The sequence below is a fragment of the Leptosomus discolor genome, chromosome Z (assembly GCF_034619465.1).
Source record: "Leptosomus discolor isolate bLepDis1 chromosome Z, bLepDis1.hap2, whole genome shotgun sequence".
In the NCBI taxonomy this organism is placed as follows: domain Eukaryota; kingdom Metazoa; phylum Chordata; class Aves; order Leptosomiformes; family Leptosomidae; genus Leptosomus; species Leptosomus discolor.
The window spans coordinates 82,831,488-82,848,838 of NC_141419.1; the positions used below are offsets into that span (position 1 = coordinate 82,831,488).

The 17,351-nt window shown below is 41.4% G+C and overlaps 1 protein-coding gene across 2 annotated transcripts in view; it reads right to left on the reverse strand.

Annotated features, from left to right (window-relative positions):
- UNC13B (unc-13 homolog B) overlaps positions 1-17,351 on the reverse strand; it is a 195,971-nt gene that overhangs the window by 147,432 nt on the left and 31,188 nt on the right. For both annotated transcript variants that reach the window (XM_086479680.1, XM_086479681.1), the window contains one exon: positions 5,878-6,100. In XM_086479680.1, the coding sequence (XP_086335806.1) occupies positions 5,878-6,100 (223 nt within the window). The remainder of the gene's footprint in view (positions 1-5,877; positions 6,101-17,351) is intronic.

A 17,351-nucleotide genomic window follows, 5' to 3' on the forward strand; every position in this document is an offset into this window, starting at 1 on the left:
CATGGTTCACACCCTGCTTGTTGGGCAGCTTCCCACTTTTAACCATTAAGCCATTTTTGTACGGACGCAGGATGGGATAAGCCGGCAATCGTTCCTTACTTTCAGAGCTACTGGTATATTTTCCAGTTCTATCATATATTGGGAAATCACCATCAAGTTCAGAACTAGTTGCCACACCATTGAAATAAACTGTTTTCTCCCCAGGAAACTGCAGACCTTCATTACTGTTCAGGCTTATTTGTTCACGCTCTTCAAAATTGTATCGCAGCTTCTTTTTCCTTCTCCTATCTATTGTATCATATTCCTGAGGGTACCTAGGGACACCTACAGACCCTGACTCCACACACACATTTTGGCAGCATCTTGATCTTTCACAGTGATTGAAATTTTCTCTTTTTGAGAGACTTTGCATCTTTTTTATGTTTGTTTCCTGCCAACTTCTATTTTTATGACTCTTTTCTAAGAATTCCTCTATTAGCAATTTTCCTAGCTCTTCATAGTTACTTTCCTGTTCTTCTTCTCCATCTTCAGAGTTAAATGGAATGATCCTGACTCTTTCATTTCTAGCTAGAGATCCTTGTCTAAGGTGAGAAATAAAGGAGATGGGAGGGAAAGGAAAAGAGACAGTAAAAAAAAAAAAAAAAGGAAGGGAAAAAATAACAGTTTTTTTAAAAAGCTCTAGAAAGGACAGAAAAAATAGTAATTAAAAAAACATGCATTAAATAAAGGAAAATTAAAATCAGAAACATCCAGAGATAAAAAAATAAAACCTGAAAACCTGCCAATCTACCACCATTACATTTCAATCAAGTAGTCAAAAAAGCAGCATGAGTTATGATATTCCACCAGTTACACAAAATTTAGAAATGCCTGTTTGAAGGAGAACAGCTTTTTGTGATCAAATGAGGGCACACAGCCTTGGCTGTACCAGTACTCTGCTGTTACTTTTTTAGGCATGTTGAAAAAAGTCACTTATATTACAGTAACAGGACTACTTTGAGATACAGTGCCCACACACACCATTCCACTATGCTATAAATGCATTTCAGTCACTCTAGGCTGCAGACTTTGTTTTAGCAGTATTCATAAAGCATGCAGGCGCTTACTTTCTCCCAAGGGTGGCTACAGAGCAGACACTGCATGCAAAGACTCAGCAGCCACTGGGCTCCAGGGAAGTGGGGACAGGGGACAAAATGCAAACTGTGCACACCAGCAACACGAGGAGTTCCAGCTACTCCATCACTCCTCTTTGCTGGGAGGGCTCTCTGTGCAGATAATGCCCTCAGTGGGCTCCTACCAACACAAAATTAAGATCCTCAGAGCAGTTACTGGATCAGAAGGCAAAACAAAACATTGGCGATTGATATTACCCCATCATAAGCCTCAGATGCTTTTCAGGATCTGTACTTCCCATTTATAATGCATCTAAACAGATCCAGCAATCTATACTTGTCCATTGTGGGAGAATGGATTAAAGGAGCTAGTGTTTTGCTATCAAACAAATGAAGCTTCCTAGAAGCCCAAGCAAATGACTCTTGATGTTTTGGGATTAATTCCTAGCCCTTGATCAGAAGGATTATCTCAATTGTTCAACAACTGGAAGACTAGTATCAAGAAAGCTTCCTCCTTATCTAAATCTCACAAGAACAGTTCCTGTCAGCTTACATAAAAATAAACAGGTAGAAAGTGGATGTAAAAAAACTAAAATGCTCATCTGAAAGACACACTGCAGCTTTGTCTCACATCATTCACTGCTGAGAACTAAGGAGCATGAGGGCATGCATGCCCTGACCCTGTAAGCACAGGGCAAGAGAAGGAAAATGGCAAGGGCACATGGGCATTGTATGAATACTGTTAATACAAGAGTCTTCACCTTGAGAGTTGCCTGGGGCACCTCAATATAGGATACTGATGGGACAGCCCTAAAAGAGAAATAGGTTGTTGCATTTTCACTACTGCTGCTTCAGTGCTTCATTCCCACCAGTATCAGCTAACTTACGTTAATCAGAAAGATACTCACTACTTTAAATGAACCCTGTTGTACACAGTTTAGAACACTTACTAGACTTCTTGCTTGCAATTTTAAGCTGGTAATTGAAATAATTTTCTTTAAAAAGCTAATGAAATTTAAAAGACTCCCAGAGCCACCATAGTTACTGGATCAAGCCCTTCCAAATCTCAGCTGAAAGCAATGGGAGTTACATGAACACCTGAAGAGCCATTAGCTGTAAATGCTGAACCAACAGTTAACTGACTAAGGTATAAAGGAAATTACTTTTCTTTCTAATTGACCTCCTCCTCCCCCCCACCCTCCCAATATGTGTTTCCCCTTCTCTTCTACAAAACATTCCTTTTACTAGCAATAAAGCAATGACAAGAAGTCCAACACCTGAAAGGAGAAAAAGATGACATCGGCCCAGCATTAAATTACAACAGATCTTAAAGAGCCAAGGCAAACAGTGAGTATCAGCTGAAAAGTATCACAAGACCACTTCACATCAGCAACAGCAAGGAGACAGGCACATACAGGCTGTAAAGAGGTCAACCCACCTATCAGACAGATCTAGAGAGCGCCTGCTCTCTAGTGAGCACTGGCAGCTTGTCATTTGACTAGACTCGGATGTGGACTCTAGGTCAGTTCGGCCACTCACAGTGGAATCTATGCTATCATATCGCCTTGGAAGTAAATAGAGCAAGAGCAGGGAGACATGGAGGACACATGGTTACACAAAATTAACATTGCAAAGAAAAGCTAGTGCTTAAAAAAAAAAAGAATCCAAGGGGAAGATGACTGCTATTCTGAAGCCAAACTGGCTGTTGGCAGCAAAACGTACTCCAAGGATAAATAAGAATAATTCTTGTTATCCTTAGGACAGGGGGGAATAAAATACATATACTTCTATCAAAGTGTAACAGCTGATAAAAAGTTCAGAAGTTTTCAAGACAAACAGAAATGTTATAAGAAAAAAAAACAAGTGTTAGTGCAGCCAGTTTCAATTGAAGCATTTTGGCACAGACAACTTTCTGCCCAATTCAATACAGGTTCTAGCAGAACCTTGTCTGGTTCCTCTTGAGTCTGACCAGGACAGCCTCCTACAAGCTGTCATTTCCTCAGCCATCACCAACTGCAGTCTGCCAGGAACACTGATTTCATCAGGTGGCTGCCTGGTCCATGGTACGTAGAGCTGCCAGGAGCAAAAGTCAACACAATTTGCTTTTGCAATACTCAACTACAACTGTGTTTTGAAAATATTTAAGATCTACCCATGTGCTTCTTTTCAGCCAGATATCGTTAGAAATACCTCCCTGGTAAGAAAGAGAATCCCACATAAAGTCTTTGGAAAGCTTATTTGCATTTTCTAGGTTTTAAGATTAAATATGTAGCAAAAAGTCTTGCTGGACATGTGGAAAACGCACATAGGAACAAGAATGCTCAGAGGGCATCAATCACCATCTAGGACTTGCCTTCTTGTGAAAGTAATTTTAGACCAGAGCAGATTACAAAGCTCATTGTTTTTAAATAAAGTTTATCAGTCCAGATCCTTTCATATCAATACCTTCAGAAAATCAAAAAGAAAAGCCAAACATGTTCCATCATGGTATTCTTTAACAACGCAAGCCAGAAGTGCTTCTTTGGAAGGTCTTACAAAAACATTTATCCATTAGATACAGTTAGAAATTCACACATCCCCTGCCTCCAAGCAAGGTGAGCCATGAAAGGTTACTTGTATTGTCAATGCCACCCCAAGAAGTCACATGACTGCAAAAACACCCATCCACCGTTGGCCTCCCCAGGCAGGGGGCCCAATACCACTGCTGAGCTTGGCTCTGCCATAAAGAAAAAGCTTCAGCTCATCTTCCCAGACTCTCAGTAATGTCTTCAGCAATTTTAACACTGCAAAACAGCAGCAGAGAAGAGCATGGGAATGGAAGTAACATGCTTATATAGGATATTTAATGGACTAGGAAAACGCCGCTAAGAATGACATGTCACACCGCAGTAAATGCATTTTGTTGGCACATTTGCCTCTACTGCTTGAAATCTCAATAATAGTAACAAAATTAAACGTTACCATTAAACTTCAGCTTTTACCATAAAGACCATAAGGCAGAAAGAATAAAATTTAGCCTTAGTCATACACCCATGAGGACAACTGAATTCAGGTTCAGGCTTCAGGAAACAAGAACATTCTTACTAAGGGGGATAAGGTAGAACAAATCAGTTATAATACATATAAAATCCTGCACCTCTAACTGTGACAGTGTTTAAGCAACTGCCTCTTCCTTCCACAACAAAGGCAGAAACAGTAGCATGGCCTGTTCTACACACCCACTTTTACCAAGCTGACCAGCACTGCCAAAGTCTTTCTGCTTTTCCCTTAAACTTAACCCATCCTTTATTTGCAACAGTTTGTACAGTTCCCAGCACAACCAGTTCTAGCTCCCCACCACTGACCCTGGTAAGTTAATAGAATCATAGAATCACAGAATCATTCAGGTTAGCAAAGACCTTTGAGATCATAAAGTCCAACCATCAACCCTACTCTACCAAGTACACCCCTAAACTGTATCTCCAAGCACCACCCCTAAACAACCTTTAAACACATTAAGGGATGGTGACTCAACCACCTATTCCAATGCCTGACAACCCTTTCAGTGAAAAAACGTTTCCAAATGTCAAGCCTAAACCTACCCTGGTGCAGCTTGAGTCCATTCCCTCTTGTTCTATCATTAGTTACCTGTGAGAAGAGACCAGCACCTGCCTCTCTACAATGTCCTCTCAGGCAGTTGTAGAGAGCAATAAGGTCTACCCTCACCCTCCTCTTCTCCAGACTAAACAACCCCAGGTCCCTCAGCCGCTCCTCACCAGACCTGTTCTCCAGACCCCTCACCAGCTTCGTTGCCCTTCTCTGGACACGCTCCAGCACCTCAATGTCCTTGCAGTGGGGGGCCCAAAACTGCACACAGCATTCGAGGGGCGGCCTCACCAGTGCCCAGTACAGGGGCACGATCACCTCCCTGCTCCTGCTGGCCACACCACTTCTGATACAGGCCAGGATGCTGTTGGCCTTCTTGGCCACATGGGCACGCTGCTGGCTCATGTCCAGCCGGCTGTCGACCAGCACCCCCAGGGCCTTTTCCGCCGGGCAGCTTTCCAGCCACTCATCCCCAAGCCTGTAGCGCTGCATGGGGTTGTTGTGACCCAAGTGCAGGATCCGGCATTAATGCTCTAATACTTAATAATTAAATATAAAAGCAGTTGTGAAACTGCAGATTTAGAGTCAAAAAGCTAATTTAGCACAAGTAAAAGTATCCTTTCATACAGATAGAAAAAGGAAACCAAAAGAGAAAACATACTATTCAACATTGCTACACGGTAACAGAAAAAAAACCTCTAGTGGGTTACAGACTTCCTTGTTGAAGATATTGTTTTGGCAGAGCCAACAGAAGAACAGGAGCTAATCCAGAACAGAAAATAAGTCTGCCCCAAGAAAGAAACTCCTGATAGGGTAACTCTGGTAGACCATGCTTCACTGGCTTGGGAGGTACACCCATGCGATGGCACCAGAACAACCAATTACCTAGTGCTCTGGCCTTCAAAAGGTAAGATGAAAGCACAATCAAGAATAAATTACCTCAGAGTTGAGCAAATCTTTAAAAGATAATTCACTAAACTGATGGATCTGATGTAACACATAGCCTTATGGGTTCTTCCTGGTTCACAACAGAGTCCTAGTGTTAATAAAGTATCTAACACCTTCCTGTTAGAAGCCTTTCAGAACTCTTGAGCTGCCGTCCTCTGCTAGTACGGTGCCTTCAGGGTCTGCTGTGGAAAATCAACGGGAAAAGTTGAGCTACCCAGAAGACAGCACCCACCTGATGGCCGCATGCTCCCGATAATCCAGATCGTAACTTTGGAGGGAGTCAGGACAGGATTCCCGCAAGACCCCTTGCTGCTGCAGGCGTGACGGTACAGCGAACTGGTGCACGGAGGCATTGGGCTGCACAGTTGTGTGGTACGGAGGAGGAATGCTGTTACTTGTCTCACTGCGATAGTCACTGTCTCGATCATCCACAGTACTGTCAGCATCTTCAAAGGCTAAGAAACAAAAGCAGTTAAGGGTACAGCTCTCTCAAGTTGCCTTGCTGGGACAACGAAGCCGACTTAGTTTTTAAAGAATGTCAAAAAACGCTATTTCTGCTATGGATGTGTCTCCATCTGGTAGCTGGTCATAACCTCCAGTTCGGCCAAGTATGTACCAAGGAATTCCAGTGATCGCCTCCATACTCTCCTTTCCCACTTCCTATTATAGGAGTTTATTTCTCTTTAGTAATTCCTAATAAGCAGATTAAGACTTTTTTTAAAAAAAACAAACATAAAAACCACCCCAACACCCAAATTTTCATGTTCTTTGCTGCTGACAAAATGAACACTTATACATTGAGAAAAAAAAAAAAAACACCCAAAACATTCCTCTATGGAAAGAGGCTCTTTCCTGGAAACTTTTCAGCCTTTAAGTTGTAATACTTTCTCCTCTTCCCAGCTTCCTTAACCAGTACTCTAGGGTTCTGGATTTTTTTTTCTAGTGTCCTTTTTTTTGTTTTAAGAGAAACTAATGAAAAGCACTCAGTAGGAAAATCAGAAGAACTGGGAGAGCAGCTCTGCTTACAAACAATTATACTACTACTTATAGGGGAAGAATTGCTACACTTAACACACAGGCACGTTGGCTTAAGTTTAGTAGTCAACACTAATGATAACCTTCACAAAGGGAAAAGCTCCTTTTCAGTGAGTCCCTCTCCCCGAAGAAACACTTTTGCTTGCCAACTCTTCAGAAAAAGAGAACGCAGAGTTATAGTGAGGACAGGTATCAAAAATACAATATTGGTGTACAGCTGTGTTTGGCTCTGCAAGGTGCAAGGTTATCTTTGCAAGCTGAAAGTGGAATACACACACCATAAGGCAGTGGAGTGCACCATTAGCATGCTTGAAACAAAGGAAAATAAAGATCAGCCATTATTCACTCACTCTGACACCAAAAGCCTGTCTAAAAAGGACAACTGAACTAAAGCCCCTTCTGGTAAGTTATTCAATAGTATGTGTCCCACACAGCCATTCACCATGAGGCTGAATAATAACGTGAAAGTGACAATTTCATTCAAGATCCTTAAGAAAACCCCTGAATTTAATTGCTGAAATTCCAAGCAGTTGGAATGCAGCATCAAGGAACTCCTTTTTCTTCCACTGGCACTTCCCACACCTCCAATTCAATTCCCATTTTTTTAATCAAAGGTAAAATGTGTTCTTACTGATCCTTTCAGTTCTTTGCCAACTGAGTAAGATGGCATCAGTGCCCTAAAGTGGATGCAGGAGTAGAAAACAACCCCAACAGAAAACATGTCTGCAAAATACAAACCACTTGAAAAAGCCCAGCTCTACTCTCTCAAGTACAATCAGCTCAATTTGGTTGTCCACACTGAAAACGGAGTTAAGCCTCCTGCTTTTTAGTAGTTCAAACACTGCAGAGTTCTTGTCAGTCTCTAGTCAATTGAACAGAAATTAATAACAACCATATAGTGTTTTATTCAGTTTTATTAAAAGCAGTGTCCATCAATTTTATTACAGTTCAGTGCTCAGGATAAACACTCAAGATGTGCTACACAAAAATGATTTGATATGGCAAAGTGTCAAACCCCTCTGAGGAGGACCAAACTTCCAGTCTGTGGAGCAAGGGCTGATCTACTTGTAGGTCAAAAAAATCGTAGAACAGTTTGGGCTGCAAGGGACCTTTAAAGGTCACCTAGTCCAACCCCCCTGCAGTGAGCAGGGACATCTTTAGCTGGATCAGGTTGCTCAGAGCCCTGTCCAACCTGACCTTGAAAGGCACAAGGCACACACCATCCTCAGAAGGATGAAGAGCTATTACTCAGTTGAGCAATGTCATTGCTGAACACTTGAGCCACTACTGTCCAGTGCACAATAATTACTTTTATTGGGACATAAATACTGTTTCAAAGAGCTTTCTAACGCCTCACTTTGCTGCTGGACTAATTTCTTCTTTCCATCAGATGTAACTCTCATTTAAGCTAAAGCCTAAACAACTCTGGTATGATGCAAAGTTCCTCCAGCTGTGGCTCCACGATCATTATAGCACTAGAAGCGGCTTGAGGCACGTTGGGATCCGGTAAGAGACACCAGACCAACAGCTTAGGGGATAAACAATTCATCTCACCACAACAGAAAATCACAAATACAAATCAGTGGTACAATTATCTGAGTCAAAAAAATAGTGAATCCAGTAACTCACTAATACTGACCTAAACTTACTATCGGGGTGTGCAAAGACTTACACAGCTACGGTTATCAGGAAGCAGGACACAGCTCCTCCAGGTCAGCAACTCTGCCCAGCCAGTGGGCTCAGAGATTTCAGAATTCCCAGATCGGACTATTGCAGAAGCACTATCTGGATTTATTAATCAGTCATCGTATCTCACCTCTGCACTATCAAACAAAGATTTCCCATAGGAACGACAGTATCTCTAAGCAACATCTAAAAATAGCTGATTAGCTTAAAGGTTAATCAAACATTTACAGCATATATGTTTATAAAAGGTGGCACCAGAATTCCTCTGAGTTCTTTCTGGTGTTTAGCATGAGGAAGTCTCTTAGAGGTCATGACACAAAATGCCTCCCTGACGACACATTTGAAGGATGCAAGGCTCCAGCTACCAGAAATACCAATGCGGCAGGAACACATTGTCTCTCTGATGTTTCCACTATGCATCTACAGCATCCATGGATGTTAATATCAGGCAGAAATCCTCAACTGACTCATAAACAAGGGCCAACTCCAGAAACTTACTCATGCCGAATTATACCTACCCTATGAGCTATCTCACTTCTGTGAAGGAAGTGTTCATAAATGAAGGCATTGCTCAGCCTGATTAAAAGCACCAAAACCTGGTCCATATGTGGTTTATAGCATACATTACCTTTGCTAGAAAGCACAGTGTGAAACGCCTGCACATGGTGATGATTCCATTCATTAACACACTTGACACTTAAATTTTATTTAAGCAAGAGACTGACAAGAATTTGCAGAGACAGCTTTGGGGATGCAGCATCCCTTCAAAAGGAGGGGTCAGGCATTACAGCCCTTGTTTCAGCAAAATATCCCTCAAATACACATGGTGTGATAGATTCAAGCACTGACTTCTTCAAACAGATGATGCACTAAGTTTTCCATAAGGAAAGTTGTAGCTTAGGCTCAGTCGCCGAAGATCAGTCAATTAGCAACAATATACATTAAAATAAACATAAAAAGTCAGTAATTGGTTTATCCCAGTTTGAGTAATTTCACATATACCAAAGAGCTCTCAAGGGATGAAAACTGTTCCTTTGTCGCTGGACCCACTCTGCAGAGAGTGGAGGGGGTAAGGCTGAAGGGGCAGGGCAGAAGCATGCTGTTCATGTTTAGTAATTGAATATTCATGCATATTGGCATCATAAGAAGAAAACTCACTGGACACATCACACCATAGGATTTTACAAAGAGTAGGGAAAATCAAGAAAGGAGATAACTTCTCTGAAACAAACTGCCTCCTGGGAACCCTGTTATTCCTCTCCACTCCCACCTCCAGAAGTTACTACACCACTGCTGCAGGGCAGAACACACACAGTTTTTAATATACTGACCTCAAAACCACTTTGCACAGTCCTGTCACACCAGCTCTATTAGTCACATTTAACCTCTGGCAAGCGTCTTTACATCAAGTTTCAGCACAGGAATGAAAGCTAACAGCAAAATTATTACAGGTGGCTGAATGAATGCACTTTCAGAAGTGTTTTCATTGTTTTAATGTCACAATGCAGCAGGAGCTCCTCTGAAAAGGTTGCATTAAGTTGAAATTGCCTCCTGCTTTTCTAGCAGTGATGTGTCATCAGCCACTGGGAGCTGGGGTCCAGTCTCTAAGCTTAGTTACCCTCCTCAAACTTGAGCAAAAACTTGGACAAGAATTCAGGCACTCAGGAAAAAGGAGGTTCATTAAAGTTCTATAGCCCAAAATCCTCACTACTTCTCCAAAATAAGCCACCAAGCTTTTCACAGCTTTTGTCTATTTTGTAGCAGTAGAAGAGAAGAAAGTGCACTAACTCAAGGAATGACTTCCAGTCCAAGTCCAGAAGAGATCTCTGCCAGCTCCACACCAGGGCCTTCACAACCCACCTTCCCCACCCTTCACCCACTTAAATTGCTTTTCCCGATGGCTGTCAACAACTTCTTTCCTTAAGTCTCAAACCCCAATACTCCATTGTCTACCAAACCATCAGTCACTTCTTACAATCACGTACACTTCCTGAAATTTTACAATCAAAACACATTTACTAGTTTAAAGAGGACTACTGAAGTAACAATGAGGAAAAAAAAAAAGTCTCAAAAGCACATGAGGGCATGTTTTTGAGGCTCTTCTACGGCTCTTCATGCTAAAGACCCACAGGTTTTGAAAAATTGTTTAAGTATAACTTTACAGGTCATCAGTCCATCCTATTGTCCTCATCACTTAAAAATAAATTAGAAATTTGTATAATTTTAAGAAAGCAAGTTAGCAAGCTTAAGAAAGGAAGTTCAGTTTAAGAGCTTTCATAACCTTGTTTTTGCCACTTGAAAACAGTTTTGCTGCTGAAACACTCAACAGTCAAGAACTGGACCGACAGTCTGAAGTGCAAAAATTGCCTTGACCATCTACCCTACTTCTTTAAGTCTTTCCTCTTCCTAAAATGAAACCAGGCCAGCAGCACAAGATGTCCCTTTTCTAAAGCACCCTCTGCCCAAGTAGCAAGGCTTTGGGCTACAGCATTCCTCTTGCAAGAAGCTCTCGCCAGAAAGAAGTCTTCCAGCTACCAACATGTTGTTTCTGCTACTTCCTTCTCAGTTGCTGTTATAAGTTAACAATTAGAATTAGATTTTTCATTACACCATCAAGCTAATGGAGTTCACTTGGAAACATCATCGACACTGCCCCAAGCCTGCCTATAAAGATGCTAACACAACTTCAGAGAGAATAGCACAGGAAGGATGAAGTAGAGGGAGGGAAGGAGCTCCATGAATACAAGTACCTTAAAAAAAAAAAACCACCAACACTCCAGATAAGCAGGAGGAATACCCTCTGCACAACCCTCCTAAATCTCTGACCAATGCCTAAGCACTCCACTTCCCTCCCAAACACACAAAATGGGGAATAAAACAAAGCAATTTAGGACACTGATCTTTGTTTTAGTAGTATATAAAAGTTTAGTTAATTCTCAGTTATCTTATCACACCTCTGAGAATAATCCCAAACACTGAGACATCCAACACTGACAGCATGAGGAAGATGGTCAACACTGTTGATGCCCAAAGAACTTAAGGTTAAGGCAGAAGAACAAGGAAGACAAAACATATTGTGGGAGGAGAATGGGAAGTCAATGGTGGGAGACTTCTAAGATGCAGAACAAGTCCATGTGTGAAATGCGCTGTAACATTAGCTGGACATTAGACTTAAGTTAGTTGGCTGCAGTAAGAGTTTCCTCTCCAAACTCCATTATGTCAAAAATGGAAAAGCATCAGGCAGAATCTCCTCCCTGCTGGCAGCGGCCACAATGGCCTTTCTTTGCATGCTTCCCTCAGCAACACCCTCACCCTTGGTTTTGACACAGAGAGAAGACATCTTTGTTTTAAGACTGATGGGTCAATCTTTGCAGGTCCTGCAGGCAGTAGAAGCCATGCAGTGTGTCTTGAGCAGAAGCCTTGCCTGTTGGAACCTGCAGGACTTCCAGAAAGCGAAGATGCTTCACGTACATTTTCTGGAAAAATTAACAAAAACGTTGCAGCCTCTGCAGAAGTTATCACAGCAGTCTTCAGGTGTGGGCATTACCTCCACAGATCACAGACCGCTGCAGCATCCGAGTTTTACATTTTCAAGGCTGGTAAACATTAAAGCAAAGCCCTACCACCTTTGCCACGATACCAACCTTGAATATGCTACAATACCTACACAACCGTTCTGTCACTCTGGTGCGCACCAGCTACTCTTGCTTTCAGATTTACCCCTATTTGTAGCACTCGGAATTTCTGTGATCACTTCCAGCATATCTTTGCATCTTAGCAAAACAATCACTACAGATTCCCTTGTGTTTTTCAGTTACTTCAAACACTGATTTGTGCTTACGTGGGTATGAAGACCAACACAAAAGACATATGCAAGCAGAAAACCAGAACCACCTTTACAGAAAAAGAATAATTGTGCAATTCTGCCATCTTATCCTCAAATTCCAGTAGAAGGCACAAGCAATTCATTTAAAACATGGCCAAAACAAAGCTAAACAGTGAAAAAACGAACAGCCATCCAGCCATGCAAATATGAAGATTCAATGAAAGTAAAAGAAAATACGATGGAACAGATTTCTTATATGCATGAATATTTCCACTTTCCTTGAACTGGAGCATGCTGCATCACTATAGGATCAGAAAACTTGCAAGAAATCAAACTGTTACGTACTCAGCTGCTCTCCCCATCCGAAATAACTCCAGTTGCCTGCATGTAACACAAATGGCAGCAAAGAATAGGAATGGAAAAAGAAAGCTTAGAAAAACAAATCACAAGCATACTTTTCATGTCTTTAAAATGCCTTATAGATGGAAAGCTTGAAAATGTAAGAGAAGTTTTTCTTTTTAAATACAACATTAAATTTATTTTGGGGCTTAGTCTTCACTGTCCAGTTTGTTTACAAGACATTCTGAAGATTAAGTTCACTATAAACTCTATGAATTATTAAGCAATCATGCATTTATTAACACAAGTAGACAAAATACTCATCAACACATTACTTAGCAAGAGCAGTTAAACACTTATTTCCTAATGCACCCGTTATTAGGATTGCAGACAGAATGTCCCAGAAACCAGAGTCTAGTTAAGAGCAGTACCTGATTCTAGGTAAAACTGCAGAAGTGGCAAAAGTTCCTTCATGTTTCCACTTCTCCCCTCTTTCCAGAACAAAGTTAACCCACTGGTGAAAGCACCACACCCGTAATAATAGCGTGAAAAACTATCTGCATGCATATAAACTAGTGTTAAGCGAAGAGTACTTTCTTAGCTAGATACACAATGATAAAAAACTTTAAGAGCTCTCACAGCATCCAAAGGATGCAAACAGTCACAAATTAATTCTACAACACCAAGCAAATCTCAACATGATAAAATTGAAGGTGACAACAAATTCATGCTAAAGCTAAACTGCAAGTTGGTAAGACAGCCAAGTTACTACCTATCAATATCCATGCATTAACCCCAAGGTCACACTTAGTATGATGGAAGCTACAAACTACAACACACAACCCTGAAAGCACCTTGGAAACATGCACACAACTTACAACTCCAAGAAAAGCTTCAGAACCAGCATTTCTAGAAGATCGCGTGTAAAAAAATATGCTTTAAAAAGTTTAAAGTTTACAGGAGCGCTGATGAGTAATTACATGCAGCAAGCAACAAACAAATCCTTCGCATGCAGGCAGAGAACAAGCGATAGCTTTCTGTCCTGGCTACCAGCCTCATCTCTAGCTACCAGCCAGGCATACATTTCCAGGAGGCATATAGCTCAGAGGATTCAACAAATTCCTCCCCCTGCCCTCATTAATAAGACTCACAAAGTTAGAATGGGCTTGTTCTTGCTTTTAGTTAAAATTGCAAAAAACAGTCCTGAAAAAAAAAAAAAATCTTTGTGCTAAAAATATCACCACCAGACTAGTACTTAAATAAGCAATAACTGGTCCTGGTGAGTAGCTTGGCTTCCCAAGGGTTTAGTCCCTACGCACACACACTACAGAGGGGATCTGCTGCCATTTCAGTTCTGTAGGGGAAGAAAAGGTGGGTGGGAAAAAGAAAAATAGGCACAGATGTGGATCACTGCAAGGGAAAAAAAAAAGGCAAATCTGGGTTTATCTCTCTCTCCCTGTCTGGGAAATAATGGTGCATCAGACTACAACCAGGTTGCTCCTTTCTTCTCAAAGACAAAAGGTTTACAAAGCAATGCAGTTCCTCAGATACATCTCAATACTCGCAGTGTTCCTGGACTCTAGGCTCTTGCACACACACGTGGTGCTTTGCCGAGGGCACAGACACAGCTTAAGCTGAAGTAGCAGTTCTACTACCTAGCAGAGCTTCAAACCTAGGTCATTCCCTTCCAACTCCTACAGGAGTAGTTAGGGGGAAAAAAGTAACACATGTATGTTTGCTTTGGTCATTAAACGAAGCAGCTCTGATGAAGTATGTGCATGGAAAAAATTCAGTGATTTTTTTTTTTACCAGGTTGATTTAGAAACAACCATATATTAAACTGGTATAATGCTGAATACATCCAGTTTCCATGGAGAATAAAAAGGTTGTTCCTCTTCTGTCTACAGAAATAACAAAACTTTTTTCTTGTTTACAGAACTTAACAAGTGAGAAAAACTGAAGTCTATCACAGGGTCGAGTACCAGCAGTCTACAGTCTTGAGACGTAACAAATGCTGCATGTCTGGTCCACAGCAGCAAGTGGGACAAGCCACCACTCGGACAATGCATCTGAGCCAGTCCTGCTGGCAAGATGAAGATGTACCCAGATGCATCAGGAGCCTGCCAGGATCCAGGGACTGGACGAGATAACCTTTGGGGGTCCCTTCCAGTCCAATGCATTCTATGATTCTATGATCGATCCACCAGCCAGTGTTTACACGACCCTGACCACAGGGCTATCATCTCAGTCTTGGTTTTTATGACAACTAAAATCCATGGATTGCCCAATGATCAGTTTTGACAGAGGCCTGAGTTTTCTTCAGGGGAAAAGGAGAGGAGAAAGAGGAACACGCAACCAAGCCGCCAAAGAAAACAGAATTAAAACACACATGACAAAGAGAGATGAGGAAGGGACACAAGAAAGAAGGGTACAGAAAAGCAGGTAGGGAGAGCAAAAGCACCAGAGAGGGAATGGGGAGAGGGCTGAGGAAAAAGAGCAAGAAGTTGACAGAACTCTGCACTGAGCTTTAGGTTGCTGTAATAGTCTACATTAGAGAAGACAATTTCCTATTAATGTATAAAGTCAAACAATGGCTTATGTATATCTCATTTCTGAAAATCTCAAGCCACTAACACATGGGATAGCAACCTCAGCACCTCCTCCCATCAAAATGTTCCTATCTCAGGTAAACAGTAAGAGGTAAAGGAAGCCAACGTTCGGATGTTTGCAGCCTGGATTACTATTAAAAATCCAGAAAAACTCTGCAGTGGCACAACATTATTGCACTCAGACTACCTGCTAGTTAAACTCATGCCATTATTGACGAATGAACGCACACATAACATCCCAGAGCAACTTGGGAAGAACTATCAGAAGATATTATAAATTTCCAAAACCAGTATGCAGATCAGAAAAAGTACAGAGGAAATGGAGCTTACCTCTCCTGCCTCTTTTCCCAAAGACAAAACTCCCAGACTGACAGCCTCTGCCCAAACCTCAGCACAAACCACTGTGATCTTCACTGAGGGAATGAGTGGCTCTTCAAGGGAAAACAGAAAATCCTGACTCCTGAAACCAGCTCAGACTGTTCCTAGCCCCTGTTTCCTTGACAGCAAGTGATCCGATGGTTGGCACAACACTACTCACCGTTTCAAACTGCAACAAGGAGAAAACTACCAACTGCTAAAAATGAGCCTCGCAGATAGAAGGTCTGTCCTTGGAGGAGAAACATTACCACCTACCAAAGACAAAGAGTCCTCAAACTGACAGTGATATCCTTGAGACTGGTACTTACCTGTCTACCTTACTGCTACCAGGTTCCTCATGAACAGCATGAAAACCCCACAAACTTCCAAAAGCAGATTAGAGACCACTATTCCCATGCCTCAGACAAACAGCAGTTGCTGCCAAGCAGGGCAGGGTGGAGAGAAGAGCAGCTGCCTTTAGACACCAGATCCTTACCCTGCAAGTTTTCTCACATTGAGAAGTTGTGTCTTGGCTAACTAGGGCACACTACAACTAGAGACTAACTGGGAAGGTAACACGGCAGGAGCAAACAGAAGAGATGCAGTAACAGAGTAAGGGATTTTCAGCCAGAACCTCAAAACTCCGCTTTTGTTTGTTTTTACTAACACCCACTTCACTTCAGCGTCTAACATTTTGGATAAAAGATGAATTTATTAAAGATTCAACACATATGCTGCTCCATTTAAGATTCAGGAGCTAACAGTATACATCTCAGTCCTTCAGCATAATCGCAGAAGACCTGGGCTGACAGTCTTGATATTTTGAAGGTTAATGAAAACAGAATTTCTTTTTAGCCTTTTCAAGTTGTTTTTTCTGCTTCATAAAAATAACATGCATAACCTCAATTTGTTAAGAAAAAAAGTCTTCCAGATCACCTTTGGGAACAAACTTAAGCCTGTACAAACTTGAACTGAAAACACCAAGAAGTCCACACAGAAAAAAGAAAATACAAAATTGTAATTCTAAAAACATACAACAACAACACACATTAACACTGGAATACAGACAAGTCAGACTAGTTACTCTGTGTGCTCTTAAACACCAACAATGTGTGTCTTGGTTATCACATTATTTTGTATTCATAAGTTTCAGTACTCAAAAAATGAGGTTTCGTATAAACCTCCAATTAAGGACTAAGTGATGCCAGCAGCCTGGTGCATTGGAAGCTACAACATTCTTGTTGTTAACACATTTAAGTTCCCACAGTTAGCTGAACATAACATATGCTTATTCTGTGTCTCAATTATGCAACTATTCAAGGAAGAACTCCTCCTCCCCACTTCACATTGTCAACCCTGGATCAGCAGGGACACTGTAGAAAAGCAGAATATTCCAAGTTTTTAATGCAGTCTAATTTGATTGCCTGCGTGCCATTTTGTTTCATTGCTATTAACAAGTCTCCGAGAGTGGCTGGGGCCTACTATCCACATCAGAACATTATTGTTTACTGCTGTCCACCACTTACAGTCATGCTGATATATTCTTTAATCCTCCTGTTATATTCCACGCTGAGCAAAGACAGAGAGCATCTAAACAAGGGTGTAAAAGTAAACTGAGCTCATGCAATTACATTATATTTGGTGCTGATAAAGTACTGTTTATAGAACACAAACAGAGCTGGGAAGGTCCTGGTCCATTCTTTCTACTGGGTTTAATAAATCCTCTTTTCCCCTATATATGACCCTCACAGTACATGCAGATCTCGGATTCCATAAAAATGTACATTCTTCTATTCAATGTACTTCCCAAAATCAAACATGTGGTATTTTAGTGGAATAAGCTTCTAAAATACA